The sequence below is a fragment of the Heptranchias perlo genome, chromosome 30 (genome assembly GCF_035084215.1).
Source record: "Heptranchias perlo isolate sHepPer1 chromosome 30, sHepPer1.hap1, whole genome shotgun sequence".
Lineage (NCBI taxonomy): Eukaryota > Metazoa > Chordata > Chondrichthyes > Hexanchiformes > Hexanchidae > Heptranchias > Heptranchias perlo.
This window is the reverse complement of record NC_090354.1, coordinates 8,191,405-8,218,171: the sequence shown is the minus strand read 5'-3', so window position 1 is coordinate 8,218,171 and position 26,767 is coordinate 8,191,405. Positions and strand designations below refer to the sequence as shown.

At 41.9% G+C, this 26,767-nt stretch overlaps 1 protein-coding gene across 3 annotated transcripts in view; it reads left to right on the top strand.

Annotated features, from left to right (window-relative positions):
* Positions 1-26,328, top strand: part of med24 (mediator complex subunit 24) — a 58,407-nt gene extending 32,079 nt beyond the window's left edge. Inside the window, exons 21-27 of one of the 3 annotated variants that reach the window (XM_067968833.1) lie at positions 1,469-1,650; positions 4,273-4,366; positions 14,280-14,379; positions 16,514-16,594; positions 17,553-17,701; positions 21,124-21,245; positions 22,994-26,328. In XM_067968833.1, coding sequence (XP_067824934.1) covers positions 1,469-1,650; positions 4,273-4,366; positions 14,280-14,379; positions 16,514-16,594; positions 17,553-17,701; positions 21,124-21,240 — 723 coding nt within the window. In that variant the 3' untranslated portion in view covers positions 21,241-21,245; positions 22,994-26,328. Of the gene's footprint in view, positions 1-1,468; positions 1,651-4,272; positions 4,367-14,279; positions 14,380-16,513; positions 16,595-17,552; positions 17,702-21,123 lie in introns of all 3 variants that reach the window. The other 2 variants (XM_067968832.1, XM_067968831.1) reach the window with 2 other exon arrangements.
* The last annotated feature ends 439 nt before the right edge of the window (positions 26,329-26,767 follow it).

Below are 26,767 nucleotides of genomic sequence, written 5' to 3'. Positions count from 1 at the left end.
GGGGAAGTAGTAAGCAGAAGCTAAGAGGGGAAGAGTCACAACAAACATTCTGCAGGTCCTTTAGTGGTGAATTCGAGTTGAAGTAGTAGAAGCCAGGGGTAGTGCAGGGCAAAAAAAGAATAAAGTGCTGCAGTACTTTTGAAATTTTGTTTGATATCATAGTAGGTATAGCACAGGAGGAGGCCATTCGGCTCATCGTGCCTGTGCCGGAAATCATTTTCATTGCAATTTATAGTGCTGACTGAAGTGTAATTTTCAAGATTCATGTGGAGATCCTCCATGTTGTGAGTTTTATAGCAGCGCTTTTCCAGTTACATGGGTAAATTGGTAGTTGAAATTGTGATGCATCATGGACAGTTGCAGCCTCCTGGAGATTGCTTGATTGCCTTAGGGCAGAGGTTCCCAAATGGGGGATGCACCAAGATTATCGTGGGACGCGAAGAGGGCTGGGTGGCCAAGAACATAGTTTGAGGAGGTACATTATGGTACTGTGCGAGGCTGCATCAGTTAAAGTGAAAGACATTTTTGTGGCATCTCCTGGTCGCTGCACGAAAGTAGAGCTGCTTGAAGCAGTTGGCAGACAATCGCTACATAACTGAAGGTAGGGTGAGCATTTTGAATTTCTTTAAATTTTTCTCCCCATTTTTGAAACCAATAAGATTGAACTCTGCCTTCTTCTTGGGGACTACAAAATACTGTTTCTTAGAAAAGTTGGGGGAGGCGTGAATGGGACGTGAATCTCCGAACAGGGGCTCAGCAAAAAAAGTTTAGGAATCTACCTCAATCAAATGCATTTCCTTTAGCAATAAAGTCATTTTTTAATGATTTGAAAAGTAAGAGTTATGATTTACTGTGAACATGATGTTGATTAAAAGTGAGCAACTGATTCTGAAGATATACCCTGAAATGGCTGCCTTTTGTCTTTCTGTTTTTTGCCTCTCCCAGGGGACACAGTTACTAGATGGTAGGTGGATGATATGTGAAGTTCCCCACTGGATGGGGCAGGCTTGATGGACCTAACGGTCTTTTCATGCCCTTCCTTTTCATATGTTCAGTAGTCCGAACAGCAAATTTACCTGGCCCACAATGTTCTCGCTGAAACTGTAAATGTATCAACTGCTCTCCCCCAATTGTGATTTCTTTTAAAGTTTTCTCCAGTAGCATGACTGAAATCAGAATTTTGCTGTGATGGGGATTGCAGGTTCATACTGTACCACTCCATGACATAGTGTTTTGTAACACCTACAGCCTCTGCAGCTGTGCATGCATTAACTCGTAACTGATTAATGGGATAAATTTCAATTTATTCAGTTACATCTGGTAGTCTCCAGCATTAATCACAGTTTCTGGCCCAAACATCTGTATCGCATAATTTTATCACTTAACCTGCCTCTTCTGTTCCCTTTGGATGCAATTATGTCCGCATCACCAACAGATTGCTTGATTTATGCATTTTGTTGTCCTTTAGGAACTATTGAAGGAGACTAGGAAGGAACACTGTTACAAAGCTGTCGAGCTGCTCCATAGTGTATTTTGCTTGGATATGCAACAGATCACCTTAGGCCTGCTAGGCCATATCCTGCCGGGACTCCTGACCAACTCCTTGAAGTGGCAGATGCTCATGGACCCACCTGGAAGAGCTCTTGCCAAGTAAATCTAATTTGTTTTTCTTAACCGTTCATGTTACTGGAATGAAACTATTTTATGCTGTATGTCGAGTCTGCAGCACAGAAACAGGCCGTTTGACCCAACTGGTCTATGCTGATGTTTATGCTCCACACGAGCCTCCTCCCACCCCTCTTCATCTAACCGTATCAGCATACCCTTCTATTCCTTTCTCCGTTGTGTGCTTATCTAGCTTCTCCTTAAATGCATCAATGCTGTTTGCCTCAACTACTTATGGTAGTGTGTTCCACATTCCTACCACTCTTTGGGTAAAGAAGTTTCTCCTGAACTTCCCTATGGGATTTATTAGTGACTATCTTACATTTATGACCACTAGTTTTGGACTTCCCCATAAGTGGAAACATTTTCTCTACGTCTACCCTATAAAACCCTTTCATTATCCTAAAGACTCCCATCAAGTCGCCCCTCAGCCCTCTCCTTTCTAGAGAAAAGATCCCCAGCCTGTTCAGCCTTCCCTGATAAGTATATCCTTTCAGTTCTGGACTCATCCCTGTGAGTCTTCTTTGAACCTTCTCCAGTGCCTCTATATCCTTTTTATAATATGGAGACCAGAACTGTGCACAGTACTCCGAGTGTGGTCCAACCAATGTTCTATACAAGTTTAACATAACTTGTCTGCTTTTCAATTCTATCCCTCTAGAAATGAATTCCAGTGCTTGGTTTGCCATTTTTATGGCCTTATTAACCTGCATCGCTACTTTTAGTGATTTGTGTATCTGGTACCCTATGCTCCTCTTTCCCATTTAGACTCTTAGTATACAAGCAGTATATGGCCTCCTTATTCTTCCTACCAAAATGCAGCACCTCACACTTATCTATATTGACATTCATTTGCCAATTACACACCCATTCTGCAAGCTTATTAAATGTCATCTTGGATTTTTATGCATTCTTCCTTTGTATTAACTATACCCCTCAATTTGGTGTCGTCCACAAATTGAGAAATTATACTTCTGATTCCGGAGTCCAAATCGTTAATATAAATTGTGAACAACAGTGGTCACAGCACCGATCCATGTGGAACACCACTGCCAGTAAGTGCAGTTTGTTCTGGTTGATGAGAAAACTCACGGGCTCATAGTACAAAACCTTAAACATATATGGCAGCATTCCCAGGAGCTAACAAAAGGAAAATTTATGTATCTTTGTCTAGCTCAGTTTTATCATAATTGAGAAAATGTGTTTTAAGAAACTTAGTTGAAAAGTAATCAAAAACAGCTCTTCCAGAGAGAAAAAAAAATTCACCTGTTTTTCACATTTATCTCCCTTTCTCTCCTCGCCTCTTGAAGGTGCAGGTTCTTGTCTAAGGTACAGTTCCATTGGATTTGGTAACCCTCCAGTACCTCACCATGGTAGCCATTCTTTATGTATGTGGCAAGACATTCTATATTGATGATGTATTCGGTGGTCAAGAGCATCACAGTCAAACCTGATTCTGTCTTCATCTGGCATCCACACTTGCGTACTTTCCAACAGGAGTTACTGGATAGAAGTCAAGAGTGACAATCCTGCCCAGATGTTTTTTTTTCCCTTGCACTCCCTTGTCCAGAGACTTTTCTCCTCCATGTACTTTTGTACCACACCATTTATCCACCGAGCCATCAAGAGAGCTACTATTGTTTTATTTAACTTCAAATTGCAGTATGAATGTGTTTGTTCTGTATTGCATATTATGATAACAAACAAAGAGTAAGCCCCTATTTAAGCTGTATATCTGTGCATAGACCACACAACAACAAATTATAAGATTGGTTCTGAATAAGAAGTTTCTATACATGCAGCACCCTATCCAAAAATCCAATTAAGTTACCTGATGAGGCTAGTGAGCTGTCCATCTGAGAACAGATGAGTTAATTCCCAAACCTCAGCAACTGCAATGCTTATTAAAATAAGAAAATAAGCCTCAATTAAGAGGGGAAAATTAACAACTTAAAAATAAATGATTGTTGCCACACAGAGTTATTCTGTAAAAGCATATAGATGGTCAGTACAAGGGTATGCAGGCACTGGTATTCACTGCAAGTGCAGCATCAGTCAGCGGGAATTTTACCTTCACACCGATGCTAAACTGCCAGTGTAAATCTGGAATCAGGGTCTGACCTGGCTCCAGAGCGAAGTGAGGTGAGAGTCCCTGGATGGTTTGTCTCGCTATATTGGACTCCCCTTGGACAATTTGTAAACCTGCCTGATCTTTATTTAAATGTTTAAATAATAGAGATTCTACCTTCCCCATTCTCTTAAACATTTAAGTTTCTAACTTTTGAGAGGCAGGTATCCAGGCATGAGCAAAACTCTCTCCAGCAGGACAGTTAAAGTTCCTCCCACGTAAGAGCCAAGCAACGTAAACAAGGTTCTGACTGGCTGGAACCCAAATTGTCCTAGACCTGTAACTGCAGTGTAAGTAGAGCCTTAAACTTTAGTGGTTGAGCTGTGACATTAACTCTCTTTTCTGTTAGTTTGTCTCTACCTTCAAGTGAGTATAGGCCACGCATTTTTTTTTGGTAATGGTTTCATTGAAGGTGCTATATTGTTGTTTGGACAGGAGAGGAGTTCCATTGATTTACCTATTTCCTGTGTTTAATGCAGGCTATCAGTCTGGTGTGCCCTGAGCTCTCATTCCTCACATAACAAGAGTCAGGCCACAGCCAAACAGAGGAAAAGACACCGAGAGGATATTGAGGTAAGAAAAGTGCCATTTCAACAGTAAGTTACTAATTTCCTATTGTATAAATTATCTTTCTATTGATGCTGTTAGAAGGATACGTTAGTAAGAATACTTGTTGATCTCTGGCCACATGAGTTTGATGTAATTTATAAAAAGGATTCATAGATATGGAATTTGTGCCAAAGGATAGAGAGAGAAAGAGAACAAGAACTTGCATTTATGTAGCACCTTTCACATCTCTGGGATGTTCCAAAGCGCTTCACAGCCAAGTAAGTACATTTGAAGTGCAATCACCGTTTTGATTTTGTTTGATAACGCCCTGTGAAGTGCCTTGGGCCGTTTTAGTACGTTAAAGGTGCTATATAAATTCAAGTTGTTGCTGTTGTGATGTAGGTAAACGCACCAGCCAATTAGCACACAACAAGGTCTCTCAAACAGCAGTGAGATAAATAGTCCAAACATGTTTTTTTTAAATTATGTTGGTTGAGGGATAAATGTTGGCCTGGACACAGAACACACCTCCTCATCTTTATGTAGTGCCATGAGACCTTATATGTCCACTTCAGAGGGCAGGTGGAACCTCAGTTTGACATCTCATCTGAAAGACGACACCTCTGACAGCACAGCACACGATCAGTACTACACTGGAATGTCAGCCTACATTATGTAGACCAGGGATACGAGGCATACAACGACTTACAGGAGCAGAAAAGACCATCAGTCTATCTGGCTATCCCCAGGATTCAAAAGCAGAAGACACAGTTCAATACCTATACCCCTCAGTTGATTTTCTCAGCAAATGCCAATTACCGATGTCAGTCTCGATCGCCTCCCTGGGCAGTCCATTCTAAACATTCACCCTCTTTGAATTAATTCTTTCTGATCTGTCCATTCACCTCTCTTTTGAGCTTCATCCCATGCCACGCATTATCTTTCTTATGGCCACAGTAAGCAGTTTCTCGGGATTCTACTTGTGAATACTTCAATAAGGTCCTCTCTCTTACTCATGAACTTTTTTGTTAAGTGCTGCAATCCTGCTCTCAGAGTTAGCAGAAAGTGCTTAGTGTTCTAAATTGTTAATACATTTATATTAAGAAACCATTTACAATTTTACTAGAACACAGAGGGGAGTCCTGCCTCCAGTGTTTGTTTATTGATTTCTACTTCCACATACCTCAAATTTGCCAAAGAAACAGTGGAGAGAAACGGAAAGTCTGTACCACAACGTCATGTTTCAGCCTCCGAAGAAAGTTAATAGCAAGCATTCCAGCACTTCTTTCAGCTTTTTTTTTATTATGTTCAAGTCGATTAAAGATGTCACTCGGTTTGAGTTACTCCCAGATCCAATGTTAGTGTAGGGTACGCTGTACCCTCCAACCTGCTCCATTAATGTGTCTTGATCCCTGACTTCAGGTCCCTTACTACACCGATATAACCTGACTCCTCCATTTCCAACACCAGCCATCCTTATAAACTCTCTGAGAGTCAGTTTTAGTGCCAAACTATAGGACAATTTTTGACTAGATTGTTGCTAATAAGGACTGGATTAAAATTGTCCAAGCTCCACTTATGTAGACACTTGCAACAGAGAGAAGAAAGTTGATTAAGTATATAGTCCTTCTTTGATCCGAGCTGACATCAGTTCAGGTATCGGGAGTGAATGAGCAGTGTTACAATTCATTATGCCGCCTGCTCGTCGTGATATTTTTCACTAACTGTGAAATTAGTTACGAATATTAGTTTTTGAAATCCTGTATATCAGAAACAAATTCCATTTAGATTTGCAGTTAAAAATCATTTTTCCTTTGTAAATCCTTGTATTTCTGTCAAACCACTACTGGAGCCCACTTCTTAGGAACATTAGGGACAGAATTAGGTCATTCAACCTCTCCGGCCTGCCCCACCATTCAGTTAGATCATAGCTGATCTGTACCTCAACTCCATTTTCCCACCTTTGCTCCATATCCCCAGATAACCCTTCCTAACAAAATTCTAACTATCTCAGTCTTGAAAGCTCCAATTGTCCAAGCATGCACTTCTCAATTCCATTAAAATGCATGGATGGAGCATTTGGGAACAGTGCACTACTAGAAGACAAGTTCACCCTGTTATAGGGCTTGTGGATTACAGAGCCCTGATATCACTTGCCTAACAAACTTGTGGGTTATGTAGTGCCTGACATTGCTCACCAGTTTGTTATCCAGCATTCATTTAGCATACCTACAGTTTTCCACTATATGGTACGGTATTGAGCCACACAGACATTCATATCCTAATCACTGGCATATGCTGAGTTAATCAATCTTAGCCATATTGACAGTGTGGATGTTACTGTTGTCCTCAGTGTACTCTGGAAAAGTTCCTACCGCTGATAGCTATCTAGTAATCCCTGACAGTGCACATATTTGGACATAAGAGCAGGTTTGGTTTGAGCTATGATGGTCTTCACAATTTAATAGTGGACACTCATTGCCCAGTCTGGCATGTGAGAAATGTCCACCTAGATTGCTGCTGCCCACGAACCTGTAGCTAAGCATGAGTCATTGAGCGGCATGGGGAAAACAGTTGGAGGAAAAATTATGGCAGGAAGAGCATCTGTGTCCAGGCTTTGGCTTTACCAATAAACAAGGAACATTTTTACAATGGATCTTGAACTGTTAATCATACAGCACAGAAGGAGGCCATTCAGCCCACCATTCAGCCGGATCTTTGAAAGAGTTATAAGAAATAGGAGCAGGAGTAGGCCAATCGGCCCCTCGAGCCTGCTCCGCCATTCAATAAGATCATGGCTGATCTGATCCCAACCACAAATCTAAAGAACACAAGAAGTAGGAGCAGGACCCGGCCACTCAGCCCCTGGGCCCTCTCTGCCACCCACAGGGCATTGACCGATCCAAACTCAGCTTCATGTCCAATTTCCTGCCCGCTCCCCATAACCCCTAATTCCCTTTACTTCTAGGAAACTGTCTATTTCTGTTTTAAATTTATCTAGTGATGTAGCTTCCACAGCTTCCTGGGGCAGCAAATTCCACAGACCTACCACCCTCTGAGTGAAGAAGTTTCTCCTTATCTCAGTTTTGAAAGAGCAGCCCCTTATTCTAAGATTATGCCCCCTAGTTCTAGTTTCACCCATCTTTGGGAACATCCTGACTGCCTCCACCCGATCAAGCCCCTTCACAATCTTATATGTTTCAATAAGATCGCCTCTCATTCTTCTGAACTCCAATGAGAAGAGTCCCAATCTACTCAACCTCTCCTCATATGTCCACCCCCTCATCCCCGGGATTGGCCGAGTGAACCTTCTTTGTACTGCCTCGAGAGCAAGTATGTCTTTTCTTAAGTGTGGACACCAAAACTATATGCAGTATTCCAGGTGCGGTCTCACCAATACCTTATATAACTGCAGCAATACCTCCCTGTTTTTATATTCTATCCCCCTAGCAATAAAAGCCAACATTCCGTTGGCTTTCTTGATCACCTGCTGCACCTGCATACCAACTTTTTGATTTTCTTGCACTAGGACCCCCAGATCCCTTTGTACTGCAGTACTTTCCAGTTTCTCGCCATTAAGATAATAACTTGCTCTCTGATTTTTCCTGCCAAAGTGCATAACCTCACATTTTCCAATATTGTATTGCATCTGCCAAATCTCCGCCCACTCACCCAGCCTGTCTATATCCCCTTGCAGGTTTTTTATGTCCTCCTCACTCTCTACTTTCCCTCCCATCTTTGTATCATCTGCAAATTTTGATATGTTGCACTCGGTCCCCTCCTCCAAATCGTTAATATAGATTGTAAAGAGTTGGGGACCCAGCACCGACCCCTGTGGAACACCACTGGTTACTGGTTGCCAGTCTGAGAATGAACCATTTATCCCAACTCTCTGCCTCCTGTTCGATAACCAATCTTCCACCCATGCCAGAATATTACCCCCAATCCCGTGATTTTTTATCTTAAGTAATAATCTTTTATGTGGCACCTTGTCGAATGCCTTCTGGAAGTCTAAATACACTACGTCCACTGGTTCCCCTTTATCCACCCTGTACGTTATATCCTCAAAGAACTCAAGCAAATTTGTCAGACATGACTTCCCCTTCATAAAGCCATGCTGACTTTGTCCTATTAAATCATGCTTATCTAAATGTTCCGTTAATGTCTCCTTAATAATAGACTCCAAAATTTTACCCACCACAGATGTTAGGCTAACTGGTCTATAATTTCCAGCCTTCTGCCTACTACCCTTTTTAAATAACGGTGTTACATTAGCAGTTTTCCAATCTGCCGGGACCTCTCCTGAGTCCAGGGAATTTTGGAAAACTATCACCAAAGCATCCACAATCCCTGCTGCCACTTCCCTCAAGACCCTAGGATGTAAGCCATCAGGTCCAGGGGATTTATCCGCTTTGAGTCCCATTATTTTACTGAGTACCATCTCCTGAGTGATTTTAATCGTATTTCGCTCCTCCCCCCTTAGAGCCCCCTGTTTGTCCAGTGTTGGGATATTCTTAGTGTCCTCTACCGTAAAGACTGAAACAAAATATTTGTTCAGCATTTTTGCCATCTCCATGTTTCCCACCATTAATTTCCCGGTCTCATCCTCTAAGGGACCTACGTTTGCCTTCGCCACCCTTTTTCTTTTTATATAACTATAGAAACTCTTGCTATCTGTTTTTATATTTTTTGCTAATTTCTTTTCATAATCTAACTTCCCTTTCTTAATCAATCCTTTAGTTACTTTTTGCTGTCTTTTGAAGACTTCCCAATCTTCTATCCTCCCACTAAGTTTGGCTACCTTATATGTCCTTGTTTTTAGTCGGATACTATCCTTGATTTCTTTACTCAGCCACGGATGGCTGTCATTTCTTTTACACCCTTTTTTCCTCAGTGGAATATATTTATTTTGAAAGTTGTAAAATAACTCCCTAAATGAACACCACTGCTCATGTACCGTCTTACCCTTTAATCTATTTTCCCAGTCCACTTTAATCAATTCCGCTCTCATACCATCATAGTCTCCTTTATTCAAGCTCAGTATGCTTGTTTGAGAATCAACCTTCTCACCCTCTAATTGGATATGGAATTCAACCATGTTGTGGTCGCTCGTTCCAAGGGGATCCTTAACTAGGACTTTATTAATTAATCCTGACTCATTACACAGGACCAGGTCCAAGGTTGCCTTCCCCCTTGTAGGATCAGTTACATACTGCTCAAGAAATCCATCCCTGATGCACTCAATGAACTCTTCCTCAAGGCTGCTCTGCCCAATTTGATTTGTCCAGTTAATATGATAGTTAAAATCCCCCATAATTATAGCTGTTCCCTTATTACATGCCCCGACTATTTCCTGATTAATACTTCTTCCAGCAGAGTTGCAACTATTAGGAGGCCTATATACTACGCCCACTAGTGTTTTTTTCCCCTTATTATTCCTTATCTCCACCCAAACTGTTTCATTATCTTGATGCTTTGTCCCAATATCATTTATCTGTATTACAGTGATTCCTTCCTTTATTAACATAGCCACCCCACCTCCCCTTCCTTCCTGCCTTTCCTTCCTAATTGTTAAATACCCTGGCATATTTAATTCCCAGTCGTTGTCACCCTGCAGCCATGTTTCTGTAATGGCCACAAGATCATACCCATACGTAGTTATTTGTGCCGTTAACTCGTCCATTTTGTTACGAATGCTACGTGCATTCAGATAAAGAACTTTCAAATCTGTTTTGTGACGCTTAGTTCCTGCTTTTTCCTTTTTTAACACTTTACCTATTACTCGGCTCCAGACCTCATTACAGCCTTGGTCCAAACATGGACAAAAGAGCTGAATTCCAGAGGTGAGGTGAGAGTGACTGCCCTTGACATCAAGGCAGCATTTGACCAAGTGTGGCACCAAGGAGCCCTAGTAAAATTGAAGTCAATGGGAATCAGGGGGAAAACTCTCCAGTGGCTGGAGTCATACCTAGCACAAAGGAAGATGGGAGTGGTTGTTGGAGGCCAAGCATCTCAGCCCCAGGGCATTGCTGCAGGAGTTCCTCAGGGCAGTGTCCTAGGCCCAACCATCTTCAGCTGCTTCATCAATGACCTTCCCTCCATCATAAGGTCAGAAATGGGGATGTTCGCTGATGACTGCACAGTGTTCAGTTCCATTCGCAACCCCTCAGATAATGAAGCAGTCCGAGCCTGCATGCAGCAAGACCTGGACAACATCCAGGCTTGGGCTGATAAGTGGCAAGTAACATTCGCGCCAGATAAGTGCCAGGCAATGACCATCTCCAACAAGAGAGAGTCTAACCACCTCCCCTTGACATTCAACGGCATTACCATCGCCGAATCCCCCACCATCAACATCCTGGGGGTCACCATTGACCAGAAACTTAACTGGACCAGCCATATAAATACTGTGGCTACGAGAGCAGGTCAGAGGCTGGGTATTCTGCGGCAAGTGACTCACCTCCTCACTCCCCTAAGCCTTTCCACCATCTACAAGGCACAAGTCAGGAGTGTGATGGAATACTCTCCACTTGCCTGGATGAGTGCAGCTCCAACAACACTCAAGAATCTCGACACCATCCAAGATAAAGCAGCCCGCTTGATTGGCACCCCATCCACCACCCTAAACATTCACTCCCTTCACCACCGGCGCACTGTGGCTGCAGTGTGCACCATCCACAGGATGCACTGCAGCAACTCGCCAAGGCTTCTTCGACAGCACCTCCCAAACCCGCGACCTCTACCACCTAGAAGGACAAGGGCAGCAGGCGCATGGGAACAACACCACCTGCACGTTCCCCTCCAAGTTACACACCATCCCGACTTGGAAATATATCGCCGTTCCTTCATTGTCGCTGGGTCAAAATCCTGGAACTCCCTTCCTAACAGCACTGTGGGAGAACCGTCACCACACGGACTGCAGCGGTTCAAGAAGGCGGCTCACCACCACCTTCTCGAGGGCAATTAGGGATGGGCAATAAATGCCGGCCTTGCCAGCGACGCCCACATCCCGTGAACGAATAAAAAAAAAACTCCATACCTTCTGTCCCTTCCTGTTACGCTTTCCTCTCTCTCCCTGCTCAGGTTCCCAACCCCCTGCCACTTTAGTTTAAACCCTCCCCAACAGCACTAGCAAACACTCCTCCTAGGACAGCGGTCCCGGCCCTGCCCAGGTGCAGACCGTCCGGTTTGTACTGGTCCCACCTCCCCCAGAACCGTTTCCAGTGTCCCAGGAATTTGAATCCCTCCCCCTTGCACCATTCCTCTAGCCACGTATTCATTTGAAATATCCTCCTATTTCTACTCTGACTAGCACGTGGCACTGGCAGCAATCCTGAGATTACTACCTTTGAGGTCCTATTTTTTAATTTACCTCCTAACTCCCTATATTCTGCTTTTAGGACCTCATCCCCTTTTTTACCTATATCGTTGGTGCCTATGTGCACCACGACAGCTGGCTGTTCGCCCTACCCTCCAAAATGTTCTGTAGCCGCTCCGAGACGTCCTTGATCCTTGCACCAGGGAGGCAACACACCATCCTGGAGTCTCGATTGCGGCCGCAGAAACACCTGTCTATTCCCCATACAACTGAGTCCCCTATCACTATAGCTCTTCCACTCTTTTTCCTCCCAGCCTGTGCAGCAGAGCCACCCGTGGTGCCAAGAAGTTGGCTGCTGCTGCCTTCCCCTGATAAGTCATCCCCCCCAACAGCATCCAAAGTGGCATATCTGTTTGAGAGGGGGATGGCCACAGGGGACCCCTGCACTACCTGCCTGCACCTCTTACTCTTCCTGGTGGTCACCCATTCACTTCCTGCCTGTATACCCTTTACCTGCGGTGTGACCAACTCGCTAAACGTGCTATCCACGAGTTTCTCTGCATCGCGGATGCTCCACAGTGAATCCACCCGCAGATCCAGCTCCGAGATACGATCGGTCAGTAGCTGCAGGTGGACGCACTTCCTGCACACATGGTCGGCAGGGACACTGGTAGTGTCCATGACTTCCCACATCTTGCAGGAGGGGCATATCACGGGTGTGAGGTCTGCTGCCATGACTTGCCTTAGCTTAGTTACCCCTTTTAAATTACGTTGAAATTAGAAAATGTTAACTATACTAGGGACCTAGGTTCACTAAAAAAAAACACTACCTGCTATAGAACCTGCAGACCTTCCCTTTCTTATTACTTTACTTACAGTAAAATGGTAGAAATACTCATCTGAACCTACTCAATCAGCTGCCTCCCCTGTGCCGCGTCACTTTCTGACTGGTGACGTCACCCCGAACTCTGCCGCTGGTCTCAGAGTCTCGCTCTCAGAGTAAGCTCTGGTCTCGCTCTTTGCCGCCGCTCACCGACTGAACTCTCGCTCTCTCCGCGCTGTTTATATCCCCGCTCTGGTCTCGCTCTTTGCCGCCGCTCACCGACTGAACTCCCGCTCTCTCCGCGCTGTTTTTATCCCCGCTCTGGTCTCGCTCTTTGCCGCCGCTCACTGACTGAACTCTCGCTCTCTCCGCGCTGTTTATATCTCCGCTCTGGTCTCACTCTTTGCCGCCGCTCACCGACTGAACTCCCGCTCTCTCCGCGCTGTTTTTATCCCCGCTCTGGTCTCGCTCTTTCCTGCCACTCACCGACTCCATCAAGGTAGTCTCACTCCTTCGCTCTTTCCCCATAGCCCTGTAAATTTTTCCTGTTCAAGTATATATCCAATTCCCTTTTGAATCTGCTTCCACCACCCTTTCTGGCAGTACATTCCAGATCATCATAACTCGTTGCACAAAAAGATCTCTCCTTATCTCCTCTCTAATTCTTTTGTCAATTATCTTAAATCTGTGTCCTCTGGTTACTGACCTTCCTGCCAGTGGAAACAGTTTCTCCTTATTTACTCTATCCAAACCCTTTATAATTTTGAACACCTCTATTAAATCTCCCTTTAACCTTCTCTGCTCTAAGGAGAACAGTCTCAGTTTCTCTAGTCTCTCCACAGAACTGAAGTCCGTTATCCATGGTATCATTCGAGTAAATCTCCTCTGCACCCTCTCCAACTTCTTAAAAATCTTATTTTTCAAAATTTTATTTTACAGTGAATTAATTACAGGGGAAGGAATTAATTTTATTGTATTTGAAATGAAGGATTTCTGTACTCAAGCAACAAAGCGCGGATGTGGAATAAAGTTCATCCGCAGTGCCCCAACATTGTTCCATCACCCCACCTTCTGAAGAGCACCCTGCCACTACATCATGTGATTACTGTACTCTGCCCCAAAGATGTGCTTTACTGATAATGCCAGTCCCAGACTGAACTGGTGTAAAGTTTCCATTTCCTGTGTCCATCATCCTTTTGGTCTCTCTGAGTAAGGTTGCCCCTTCCACTAGAATTTGGCTGAGAAAGAAACAGACAAATCATTCCATTGCATTCAAACGTAGGTCAGAAGTGAAAGGATGGCATTTGTAACCGCAGGTACCACCCAATCTCCCACTTGTATTTAAGCTTACACATTTGATGTATAATGGTCACGTTAGTCAGGTGTCGTACTAGAGGGCAGCTGACATTCAACGAACAGTATCCCAGGATGGGTCGATGTCTTTAAGAGTCCGGGAAGGAAACTGGTGAAACAAAAAAAAACTGTATTATCTGCTCTTTAAGAGTCACTTATGCAGTGGGGGTACTACACTGCGCTTGTTGGTTAGAAACTATCTTCGAAATGTGATAGGAGGAGGAACTAGCATATCTTCAGGGCTGTCTTAAAATTCACCAGCCTACCATAAGATCTAGGGCAAAATCTTTCTCATGTACACATGAGCAGTTGACAGCCTTTGCTTGTGATAAAATAGCATTTCTGTCTGTAGTACTTTGCACTAATTGTGTCTAGTTTACACATGAGATGTGATATCTAAATCTGGTGGCACAAATAAATGTGGTGGGCTCCTGTTTCAACAGGACTACATCAACCTTTTCCCACTGGATGACAGCCAGCCATCAAAATTGTTACGACTGTTGAGCTCAAATGAAGAGGATCCAAATATCCTGTCCAGTCCTGGTAGGTACTCTGATTCAAATCACTGCCCAGCCTAAAGAGCAATGGGTTATATTAAACATTGGCTGGGTGTGCTGTCATATTGTATTGCTGCCTAACCAGAGAGAAATGTTAATGTGTGTAGAATTCAAAGCTCAGTGTATATTATCAGTAATACCATGAGAAATCAGAGTGTAACCACGAAAAGAAACTCCAGGCATAATGCGTGCCTGGTGACTGCAGTTCCACAAGTTGAGGATGGAACAGTGATTTTGTAGGCATGTTGTTTTCTTTCACAAAGCTATAACTGAAGAGATAGTGCACCTGTATATATAATGCATAGGAACAGGAGTAGGCCATTCAGCCCCTCAAGCCTGTTCCATCATTCAGTGAAATCATGGTTGATCTGTATCCCAACTCCATCCACCCACCTTGGCTCCAAATCCCTTAATACCCTTGGCTAGCAAAAATCTATCAATCTCATATTTAAAATTATTAATTGAGCTAGCATCTACTGTTTTTTGTGGGAGAAAGTTCCACACTTCTGCCACCCTTTGCGTGAAGAAGTGTTTCCTAACTTCTCTCCTGAATGGGCTGGCTCTGATTTTAAGAATATGTCCCTTTGTCCTAGATTTCCCCACCAGCAGAAAAGGATACTCTCTATCTACCCTATCAATTCCTTTCAAAATCCTAAAAACCTCAATCAAATCACCCCTTAATCCTCTATATTCCAGGGAATACAAGCCTAGTTTATATAATTGCGCCTCATAATTTAACCCTTGGAGCTCTGGTAACATTCTAGTGAATCTGTGCTGTATTCTTCCCAAGGCCAATATATCCTTGGGAAGAATACAGCACTGAACTGTACACAGTACTCCAGATGAGGTCTAACCAGGGCTTTATTTAGCTGCAGCAAAGCTTCTCATTATGTTCTAGCCCTCTAGATATAAAGGCTAACATTCCATCTGCCTATTTGATTATTTTTTGTAGCTGACCACTACATTTTAGTGAACTGTGTACATGGACCCCTAAATTTCTTTGGACCTCCACTGTTCCTAGCTTTCAACCATTAAAAAAATACTCGGATCTATCCTTTTTTGGTACAAAATGGATGACCTCAGACTTGCCTGCCTTGAAGTCCATCTGCCACAGTTTTTCCCACTCGCTTAATCTATTAACGTCTCTTTGTAATTTTATGCTCCTGTCTACACTCCTTACTATGCCACCAATCTTTGTGTCATCGGCAAACTTGGATATACGGCTCTCTATTGTGTTATCTAAGTCATTAATAAATATAGTGAATAGTTAAGGCCCCAGCACAGATCCTTGTGGGACACCACTAGTCACTTCCTTCCAATTCGGGTATGTACCCATTATTGCTACTCTCTGCCTTCCACCACCTAACCAATCTCAATAATTTGCCTTCAATTCCATGAGCTTTAATTTTGGCTAACAGTCCCTTATGTAGAACCTTATTGAATGCCTTCTGGAAGTCCATAGAAACTACATCCATAAACATTCCCCTCTCTACTACTTTAGTTACTTACTCAAAAAATTTAATTAGGGTCGTTAGACATGACCTACCCTTTACAAATCCATGTTGGCTCTCTCTAATCAGCTCAAATTTCTCTAAGTGCTCAGTCACTCTGTCCTTAATTCTAGATTCCAATAACTTCCCCAAAACAGACAACAGGTCTATAATTTTCTGGTTTCTCTCTCTCACCTTTTGCTGTTGCCTGTTAACAGATAATGATGAAAACTGTTTATTTTCTCCAATCATGCCAACTGTGTTCAATCCAAGAGTGAAGCAAAAATTGTTTTTCACTCTTTTAAAAGCCGTAAAAAATTCCCAAAACCAAATTTCACTCTTTTTGTACAGAATTGCTAACAGTGTCTAACATGGATATGAGTAGAGATCGCATTTCCCCACAGGCGTAATTGTGGACAACATTTGCAACATGTTTTGTACCAGTTTGTTCAAACATTATGTACTGTTGTGGCAATTCAATTTTCTTTCTAATCCTCCCTTTTATATTCTACTTTAACTGGAAATGCAGTCGTTTACATTTTGTCATACCTTTTCCACTTCTGCAATGCTGTAGTTTAACTAAATTTTTGTTATGTTTACTTTGTAATTATTTAAATTTATTATCTTTAGGTGATCGTTCAATGAGCAGCTCACTGTCTGCCTCTCAGCTTCACAACATAAACATGAGAGACCCCTTGAACAGAGTATTGGGTAAGTGATGGGTAGCCACTAAAATCTATTTGGGATCATGTTGTTACACAGGCATTTGGCCACATAACAACAGTGTTATATTTCATTGGTTGTAAAGTACTTTAGGGTGTCCAGAAGATGTAAAAGATACTTTATAAAAGCAAAGTTATTTTTTCCCTTGGAAAGTGCTTCTTGTACCCTTATTTTTATGATATTTTAGCTGTTTTTGCATCCAGATTTTCTGAGGAACTATAACTAATCCTATTCTGATGTTTGATTGCTGAGCAAATTCATGTCATGATAGGTTGCCAAATTGAATATTCATTTCAGACGGGGATTTCTTGGCGATTAACATCCTATGTTCTTCGAAACTCAAGTAGTGTGTCTCAAATGATTTGAGTTATTATGTAACCTACATAAGGGCAAGAACTTTACTTACAAAAATGACTGCCTTTACAGTTAAAGTAAAATATAAAAGGGAGGATCAGAAAGAAATGTGTTTACCCTATTTTCCAGTAATTTTAATTCTGAAAAACTAAAATCAGACATATTGATTGCATTTATTCCTCATTATTATTTTTAAAAGGTGGACTAGATACTGTTAGATGACTTTTTATAATGCTTGCCCTAATAAGGGTATAAAACTCGAGGGTTAATCAGTTGTACTCTTTGCAGGAATGCGCTGTAAAGTTATGTTTGTGTGATCATCCACCTATTAAAAACTGGAGCATAAGACAGAGGGACAGACATACGATCCCTCCTATTGTGTTTCAGTGGATGGAAATCAATATCTTGTTAAAATTTCATCTGGTGAATGTCTGGGGGAGGGTCTCCCAGCTTTAACCGATCTTTTTTGAAAGGGAAAAAGTGAGAGGCTTTCTTCCAATAATGCAAGGGTTGTACATCTGAATTTTCAGAACAACCTGGTCAAGATGAGTTAGGACATTTAACGCATGAATTTTCTCAATCTTCATTTCAGCAAACTTGTTTCTGTTGATCTCTTCGATACTGAGCTCAAAGGTGGCTGGTCCGCACACTCAATTTGTTCAGTGGTTCATGGAAGAATGTGTTGAGTGTTTGGACCAGGGGAGTCGTGGCAGCATTCTCCAGTTCATGCCTTTTACCATGGTAAGTCAAAACTAGAGATCAGCTGATAACCAAAATAGGAAATGAAAATATTATGTTCTTCAAATTAAAAGGTCAATATCTATGTACAATGTTTAGCATTGACAATATAAAGCAGGGGTACATAACTAGTCCATTTTGCAAAGCTTCATTCTGGATTGTACACTTGGACTGTCCAAGTGGATTGTCAGTGTACCCCTTCAGAATTGGCCAGAAGATTCAATGTAATAAACTACGGTCACTGCACATATATGAATTAAAACAGATTGCTCATAACGGCCAGAATCAAAAATGGAGAGCAGATCCAGGCAGTTGAGTCTGTAATTCCCTCCCCATCCCTCTCTTTCTACCCTGCCACATGAAAAGGTTAAGGATATAGATCTTTAGGAATATAATGGTATTTGATCATTTCCTTTTACTTTGTATGAAGGGTTCATCACATAGTAAATAGCCTAGATATACACCAAGATGCCGCTCACCCTGCTGATAAATTTCCAAAAAAATAAGATGCTGGTGAAGTATTTCTGTGTAATTTGAGCTGTGAGCTTCATTAGATCTCTAATGGGCAAAATCAACTCGTTGGGATCATTTAATGCTTCCTCTCTTGATCATTTAATGCTTCCTCTCTTGATCATTTAATGCTTCCTCTCTTGATCATTTAATGCTTCCTCTCTTATCATCGGGAATGTTTTTTTCACATTGGCCCTCGGCTAGCAGTGAGTAGTTAAACTTGCCGGCATTTGACTTTGTGTCATGGTAGGATGAGTGATTTTGTGGCAGGAGCTTCCTGTAATGTTACTTTATCCTCTTCCCTCCTCTGCTGACGATGCTGCCTCACTATAGGGTACAGTTCTATCGGTGCCAGGCTATCTCCAGTTCCAGAGACCACATGGCCATTCTTCCTGCAAGAGCCTAAATATTGAATGCCACCAGGCAGTTTGACTAAGGATGGAACCACAGACGTGATCCTGTCCTCGTCCAACATCCACACACACTCACTTTCTAGCAGGGGTCACTGGACAGAAATCAGTAACCGGGAACACAGGTCCAGGGTACTGAGGACAATTTTAGCACGCATTGTGCTGCCCCAGCTGAGATCAGCTAACTGAGTACAGAACGGGGATCAAAGCTGAGGCCTCCTTGAGTCTGTGTAGAGAATATTTTCCTCCATTTGCCAACTCTCCATTCGCCAATTTTAGCAAAACAAATTGACTTGAGTATAAGGTAAGGCGATCTGCATTTTACTTATGTCTTTATACGGTCATTAGCAAATGGAGAAAATATGCCTTCGTGGCTCAGTTACACACTGGTTTTCCTAATGAACCTTCAGGAGTTTCTTGGACATAACTTGATGTCCAGCATCTCTCAAATCAAACTTTATCATTGGGATTGAAAGGAGAAACTGAAATGATCATAATATGTTGGTTTCCATTTTGGCGATCCAGCTCACCATCCAGGTACACGTACATATTCTATGTTTTGCCTGTAGTGCGCTTGTCACTTTTAAAAGTGCTACACGTGTAAAGTCTTTGTCATGCTTGCACATAATTGGCTCAAATACCATTCATAAAATTGCAACAAACAACTGAACATATAGGGGACCTAATATGTTACCAATCACTTGCAGCGAAAGACTACAAGTGTGACAGGAGGCTGCTGACAAGTCATTAAAAAAATTAAAGCTTCTAAAAAATACAAGTAAGACTTTCAACCAGAATAGAACACCCACCTGAAAACTAGCTCCCACCGTCCACTTTGGAGTTACATACAAGCCTAGCAAAACTGAGGTTTTATTAGCTGTAAACCAGATTTTGAAGGCTGACCTTTCAGTCATTTGAAAACTCAGATTTGGAAGATTCATTTGGTTGCACGATAGATTGTACTTATCTTCATTTCTGTGCCCACTGTAACTAAAATATGGGGGCTCCTGATTATCTGCCAATTCCTATTGTCCACCAGGGGAGGTGTTATTCCACCACCCCCCCGCACCCCCCAACCTTTCCTCCCGGAATGGCAATTAACAGACATTCCACTGTAGATATGTGACCAAGTCATGGAGTTAATTTAACATAACCCAACAGTCTCTGACACAAATCTTCATACCGATCTGTTTGGGGGATTTTGTTTTGTTTCAGCTCTGTACATTTTAAGTGGATTTCCCGTCTTTAACCTATTGCCCTGTTGGGCTCTCTTCCAAAATCATAGACTGTGTCTCAACTAAATGGATGGGAAATAGTCTGCTAACTATGCACTGAGAGTGTTGAACTGTAGACAGTATTGCAAAATTCAGGAATGCCCATTATTGTCAGTGGAAACTGATTTGATTCAGCCAAATTTTAACAAGTTGTTAAGGTCGTTCAAATTTAACCCATGATACAATTTGACACCAGTTGATTTTTAATTGTTCATATCTGTTCGGTTTTCCAAAATTTGCCGTCATTCTTATATTAAAATAGTATATTTTCTGCATTGTGCTGTTTAATCACTTTGTAATTAGAGCTTCAAACTGAATATTTCGGTCTTTTTGATTATAATCTTTAGTAAGGTTTCAGCCTTGGCTCAGTGGCAGCACTCAAGCCTCCGAGTCAGAGGGTTGTGGGATCAAGCCCCACTCCAATGACTTGAGCACATTATCCGGGCTAACATTTCAGTGCAGTATTGAGGGAGTGCTGTACTGTCGGAGGTGCCATTTTTTGGATGAGACGTTAAACCAAGGCCCCGCCTGTCCTCTCAAGTGGACGTAAAAGATCCCACGGCACAAGATGAGCAGGGTAATTCTCTCGGTGTCCAACATTTATTCCTCAACCAACACCTAAAACAGATGATCTGGTTATTTATTTTATTGCTTTTTGTGGGAGCTTGCTTTATACAAATTGGCTGCTGCGTTTCCTACAGTACAACAGTGACCACACTTCAAAAGTACTTAATTAGCTGTAGAGCGTTTTGGGATGTCCTGAGTTCATGAAAGGTGTTATATACATGCAAGTTTGTTCTTCTTTCTTTAAGTTAGCCAATATTTATTGTGTGGGAATCTTGGGCAATCTATTATAATGAGAACTTTAAAAATTTCATTCTTTTGCTGTGTACAATGCAGTATTTTAATTATAATGCAGCATGAAGTAATGAAAGTTTATGCCATTCTTTATATTTCAATTCTGTGCCAGACAGCCTCCAGCTACAGATTAAGCTTTAAATTTTCAAAAGCTGATGGGCTGCAGTGGGTAAACTGGAAGCTTCTGTTTTCAGACTGAAGCAAGCACATGCTATACAAAGACCAGAAATTAACCTTGTATAGTTGAGGTTTTTTCGGAGTAAAATGTATCTGCAGATTTCAGAATGAGCTCTTGCTACCAAGTGTATTGTTTTTGAAGTTTGGATGTGTTTTCTATTTGACAACAGTATATGTTTTTTTTTCCCTGAAACAGGTTTCTGAACTGGTGAAACTGCCTGCCCTGTCTAAACCAAAAACAGTGCTGGCGATAACTGATCTGGGCCTCCCTCTGGGACGCAGGGTTGCAGCAAAGGCCATTGCTGCTCTTTGAAGAAGGTCGGTTCATCTCTTCAGGCCTAACTAGGCACAAAGAAATAAATACACACTGATAAACGCTAACTGTTCACATACACCTGATACAGTTGAACATAGGAACAGGAGTAGGCCATTCAGCCTCTCGTGCCTGCTCCGCCATTTGATAAGATCATGGCTGATCTGTGATCTAACTCCATATAGCCGCCTTTGGCCCATATCCCTTAATACCTTTGGTTGCCAAAAAGCTATCTATCTCAGATTTAAATTTAGTACTTGAGCTAGTATCAATAGCCGTTTGCGGAAGAGAGTTCCAAACTTCTACCACCCTTTATGTGTAGAAATGTTTTCTAATTTCACTCCTGAAAGGTCTGGCTCTAATTTTTAGACTGTGCCCCCTACTCCTAGAATCCCCAACCAGCGGAAATAGTTTCTCTCTATCCACCCTATCCGTTCCCCTCAATATCTTATAAACTTCGATCAGATCACCCCTTAACCTTCGAAACTCTAGAGAATACAACCCCAATTTGTGTAATCTCGCCTCGTAACTTAACCCTTGAAGTCCGGGTATCATTCTAGTAAACCTACGCTGCACTCCCTCCAACGCCAATATGTCCTTCCGAAGGTGCGGTGCCCAGAACTGCTCACAGTACTCCAGGTGCGGTCTAACCAGGGTTTTGTATAGCTGCAGCATAACTTCTGCCCCCTTGTACTCCAGTCCTCTGGATATAAAGGCCAACATTCCATTAGCATTCTTGATTATTTTCTGCACCTGTTCATGACACTTCAATGATCTATGTACCTGAACCCCTAAGTCCCTTTGGACATCCACAGTTTTTAACTTTTTATTATTTAGAAAGTACCCTGTTCTATCCTTTTTTGATCCAAAGTGGATGACCTCACATTTGTCAACATTGAATTCCATTTGCCACAGTTTTGCCCATTCACCTAATCTATCAATATTCCTTTTGTAATTTTATGTTTTCATCTACACTGCTTACAGTGCCACCAATCTTTGTGTCATTGGCAAACTTAGATATGAGACTTTCTATGCCTCCATCTAAGTCGTTAATAAATATTGTGAATAATTGAGGCCCCAAGACAGATCCCTGCGGGACTCCACAAGTCACATCCTGCCAATGTGAATACTTACCCATTATCCCTACTCTCTGCCGCCTTTCACTCAGCCAATTTCCTAACCAAGTCCGTACTTTTCCCTCGATTGCACGGGCTTCTAACTTAGCTAACGGTCTCTTATGTGGGACCTTATCAAATGCCTTCTGGAAGTCCATATAAATAACATCCATTGACATTCCCCTGTCCACTACTTTAGTCACCTCTTCAAAAAATTCAATCAGGTTTGTCAGGCACAACCTACTTTCACAAATCCATGCTGGCTCTCCCTGATTAACTGAAAATTCTCGAGGTGTTCAGTCACCCTATCCTTAATTATAGACTCCAGCAATTTCCCCACAACAGATGTTAGGCTAACTGGTCTATAATTCCCCGGTTTCCCTCTCTCTCCTTTCTTAAAAAGCGGAGTGACATGTGCAATTTTCCAATCTAGAGGGACAGTTCCTGAGATGTGTCTGTGTACTTTATGGTGCAGTACTCCTACTGTAGGCTAAGAAATTTGCACAGCACCACATCAGAGAAGTAGGTTGGGAGCAGGATAAACCGTGCCAGAAATGTAATCTTAAATTTTCTGTTGGACTGTGTATTGCTGCAGATATTCATTATACGTTTTGAGGATAATTCCACACTTCCAACAGGGAGCTTCACTGACAGGGAACGCAGATTATGGAATCGTGACTACAGTATCGCTGCCAGATCTCCAACCTGCACTCTCTCCAAGTGCGGCTTCCCACATGATTGCCCCTTTTGTTTACATGGTATTTGTGACAATACGCGTTAATTCATTGAGTTTCTTGGAGTTGTACATACCTGAGTTATGTTATGTGGGGTTCTGGAGACAAAAACACTAGGAATGTTCAGAATGCAGTTGGATGCTGTAATGGGAAAGCTGGTATGAGCTTTGATGAGTCGAATAGCCCTTTCTTGTCATCCACTTTTCTTATGTTCTGCTTTTAACACAGGCCCACCAGCCAGGCTCACTTCTTTAACATCTCCAATGGGAACATTGGGTGTACAAATGATGTACCTTTCCTGTATACATGCATTATCCATGTGTTTTTTCAAGTTACCTTCATGTCCCATTTATCCTATCTATACTATTCTTTGTGTGCTAGAGTAGCATGCTTCATTTTATTTTGTTTCTTCAGATTGGGCCAGATTTTGCTGTCAGTATAACAGTGAGGCTAGTGGTTCTTGCCGTTATTTATGCATAAATGGTACAGCAAGTTCAGGCAGGGAGCTGATGCACAGTTAAATGTGAATATCCAAAAGTTGCTGTCCGAGTTGCGCCGCTCCACCGTTAGTTTCACGAAAACGGCATTTTGCCATCTGCCTCACTGTTGACATATATTGAATGTTATGAATTTGTATATTTGTGCGGTGGATACAAACTAAACCCGCTGCAGATATTTAGGGCTAGTAATTACAAGCGTAAATATTTTTTTAATGACGTGATAAGTGTTAATGACAGCCAATCAACCTCTCTGGCACCGAAAATTAACTATTGCAAGTGTGGAGTCTCATTCCTTCAGGTTTTGAATTTTTTGGGGAGATTTTTAAAATGTTAAATTTTTATTTTTTTTCTCTCTCTTAATCCAATCTTTCCCCCTCTTTATTTCTCTTTCTGCACATTTCATTCACCCCCTTTAATTCACTCTCCTTAGTCCTTCTGCTGTTTATTTACCAATCATTAAATCTCATTGGTTAAGGAGATACCCAGTTGCTTGCCCTGTTCACTCAGGTCCCAGATGCCCTGTTTCCCTTGCTATGCCGTTATCAGCTCGCACTTTCAGCAACTTTGTGGGCAAAAATGTTTTGAGCTGAAAGATGCAGATGCCGGTAGATGCCCTGCTACAGCAAAATCTGGCCCTTTTTTTTTCTTCTCATCTGCATCTAATGTTAAAATGTCAAGTGAATCAAGTGGTATCCTGAAGAAAGTCAGAATCCAAATCTGTCTTGCTAACCAATGTCTGTCGAGTCTCTCAAATGTTTACTTACACTGTGTTTGCATTAGTTGGTTTATGTTTATGTTTAACATGTTCATCAAATCGTTAAAATCCTAGTAAGAGATTGATTTTTTCCTAGGATGGCTGGGGTAACCTGTTATTTATATGCAGCGATCATTGTTGCTAAGGATTTGGTTCGGCTGTACTTCAGAACCAACAATAAAGCAAATTGATTTCAGTTTAAGGATGTTATATCTGGGGTGAAAAGCTAATTGAATTTTATCGTTAATGCAGTTTGCCATTACATTTGTCCTTAGAAAATCGACCGTCTCTTAGATCTGATGATGTCCTTTGTTTGTGAAGCATAGGATATTAAGCCATGCCCATGATTCCCCAGTCACTTCTCAGTGTTCACAGGATATCTTGCAGGTCTTCTAGTGATCAACTTAAGTGGGGTTGTTAGTGGCCTGGACATTAGTCAGTGTGTGGTGTGATAGGACATAAAAGAGAGGGTAAAAATATCTTAAAGGGGCAAGAAATTCACCTCTCCTCCCACGTACTCAGCATGCCAATGTGTTTAATATATAAGTTGGCACTTGCAACATTTGGGAAAACAGTACAAATTCACACCTTCTTTCAAAGTAGGTTGCACTTCTGTTTGAGTTGTCTGCATACCTTCAGACAAGCAACCAGAGATCTGAAAGCTGCTGGAGTTTCTCTTGTCGTGGCAAGCCTCTGCGTGGTAGTTGCCATCAGTTTGGTCAGGAGCATTCAGATTACCCAGTGGAGATTAACCCAGAGGTTAAGAAAAAATTACCTATGCTGTTTGTCAGCAGATATTCATCAACCTCGGTTTGCAGTGATTCAGCGCTTTACATGTTGAATTTGTTGAACTTTTGTTGAGTTTTAATTGGTTATTGAGAATCCCAGCGATCCTGTTGATTGCTGCTTTTCTGCAGAATCTGTATGAACCGGCTGCAATACAAGAACCAGGAAAGGCCACCCTGAGCGGGAATTTGAAGCCCAACTTAAGCTAGGTGAATAGGAACATAACTTGAATAGTGTTCTCTAAGCAGATGTCATCGAAAAGCTGAAGGTTGACGCACAGAGTTCAATGCCAGTACAATCGGAGGAACACCGCAAAGAAGAGTTTTTCAGCTGTCCTATTAGAAATGATACAGCTCTAATAGATTACCACGGGCACAGGGCTTTTCACTTGAGTGTGTGTTAACTACATTTTGCTATTATCCCTGGCATAAGAATACCAGGTTTATTTTTATTTTTGTGAATGTTCAAGGTTTATTTTCCTGCGCTCGCTATTTTATATAAAGTTTTTAACATTTTGTGTACTGCTGCAGTAATTTTTTTCAACCAGATTTAAAGAATATCCTGCCTTTATCACGTGAATTTTTCAATTGAAATTTTTAATATTTAGAATATCTGAGATGAGACAGCCCCATTGTGCAGGCCTCTCTCTAACTGAAATCAGCGAAGTCAGCACAGACCAGGTAATGTGGCCTTGGTGGCAGCTCTGCCTCTATGTCTTTGACATTGCAGTTGGCTTCAGTATCACCAAATGAAGAAAAGGGGGGGGAAAAATGTGACTGTTCCTACTCTATCCAGTGGCATGTAAGAATAGCAGCTGAGGACTGAATTGAACACCCCAGTGTGACTTGCCACCTTCTGGACAGGAGGGACAAAGGGAGAAAATTGGAGGCTGAAAATATGAAATGCCAGAATACTCCTTGTTTTCTATGCAGTACCCTTGCGTTTTTCAACAAAAAAAAACAACAAAAACTACAGATCAGATATCTTTCTGGCAAATTTTGTGGCATCTCTGCTGCCAAATTGAGTTGTGTGTTGGTGACATGGCCATTGTAATAATTGCATACTATGTGTTGAGAAATCTGCAAAGTTTTTGTAGATACTTTTTTTAAAAAATCACAATTTTGCAACCAAATGGTGAGGTGCTTTGTCCTGTCTAGCTGTTGGGCTGCTTAGTGAAATAAAAATATCTCCTACATTTACTTTTGAGGCTGTTTTATTGCTTGTTACCAATATAATAGATTAATCTGATTAATAAGTAGAGACATGAACGTCTTCCTAACTGAGCGCTCTACAGCATCAGCTGCTGCATTCAGTTCTGTCTTTCCTAAGCTGAATATTTCCATTTTAATGGGTCAGCGCTGTTATATTCAATAGCAATTAAAATGTGGATTTATAAAGAGATGACCTAAAGGTGGATTCTGGTCATTGGTTAACCATGTAAAACTGCATCTGCCAATGTTGTAGAACAATTAATTTATTGCAGCAGTAATAGTGGGCCAGAGAAGTTAGATCTTGAAAGGTCCTTCAGTGCACCATTATAATACAGGTACTGTACCAGTTTGAGGTTTATTGTCTGCTGTATGTTACTCTGTGGCCAGGTAAAACAGGTGACAGGACAACAGCTTGCACCGTACTAGA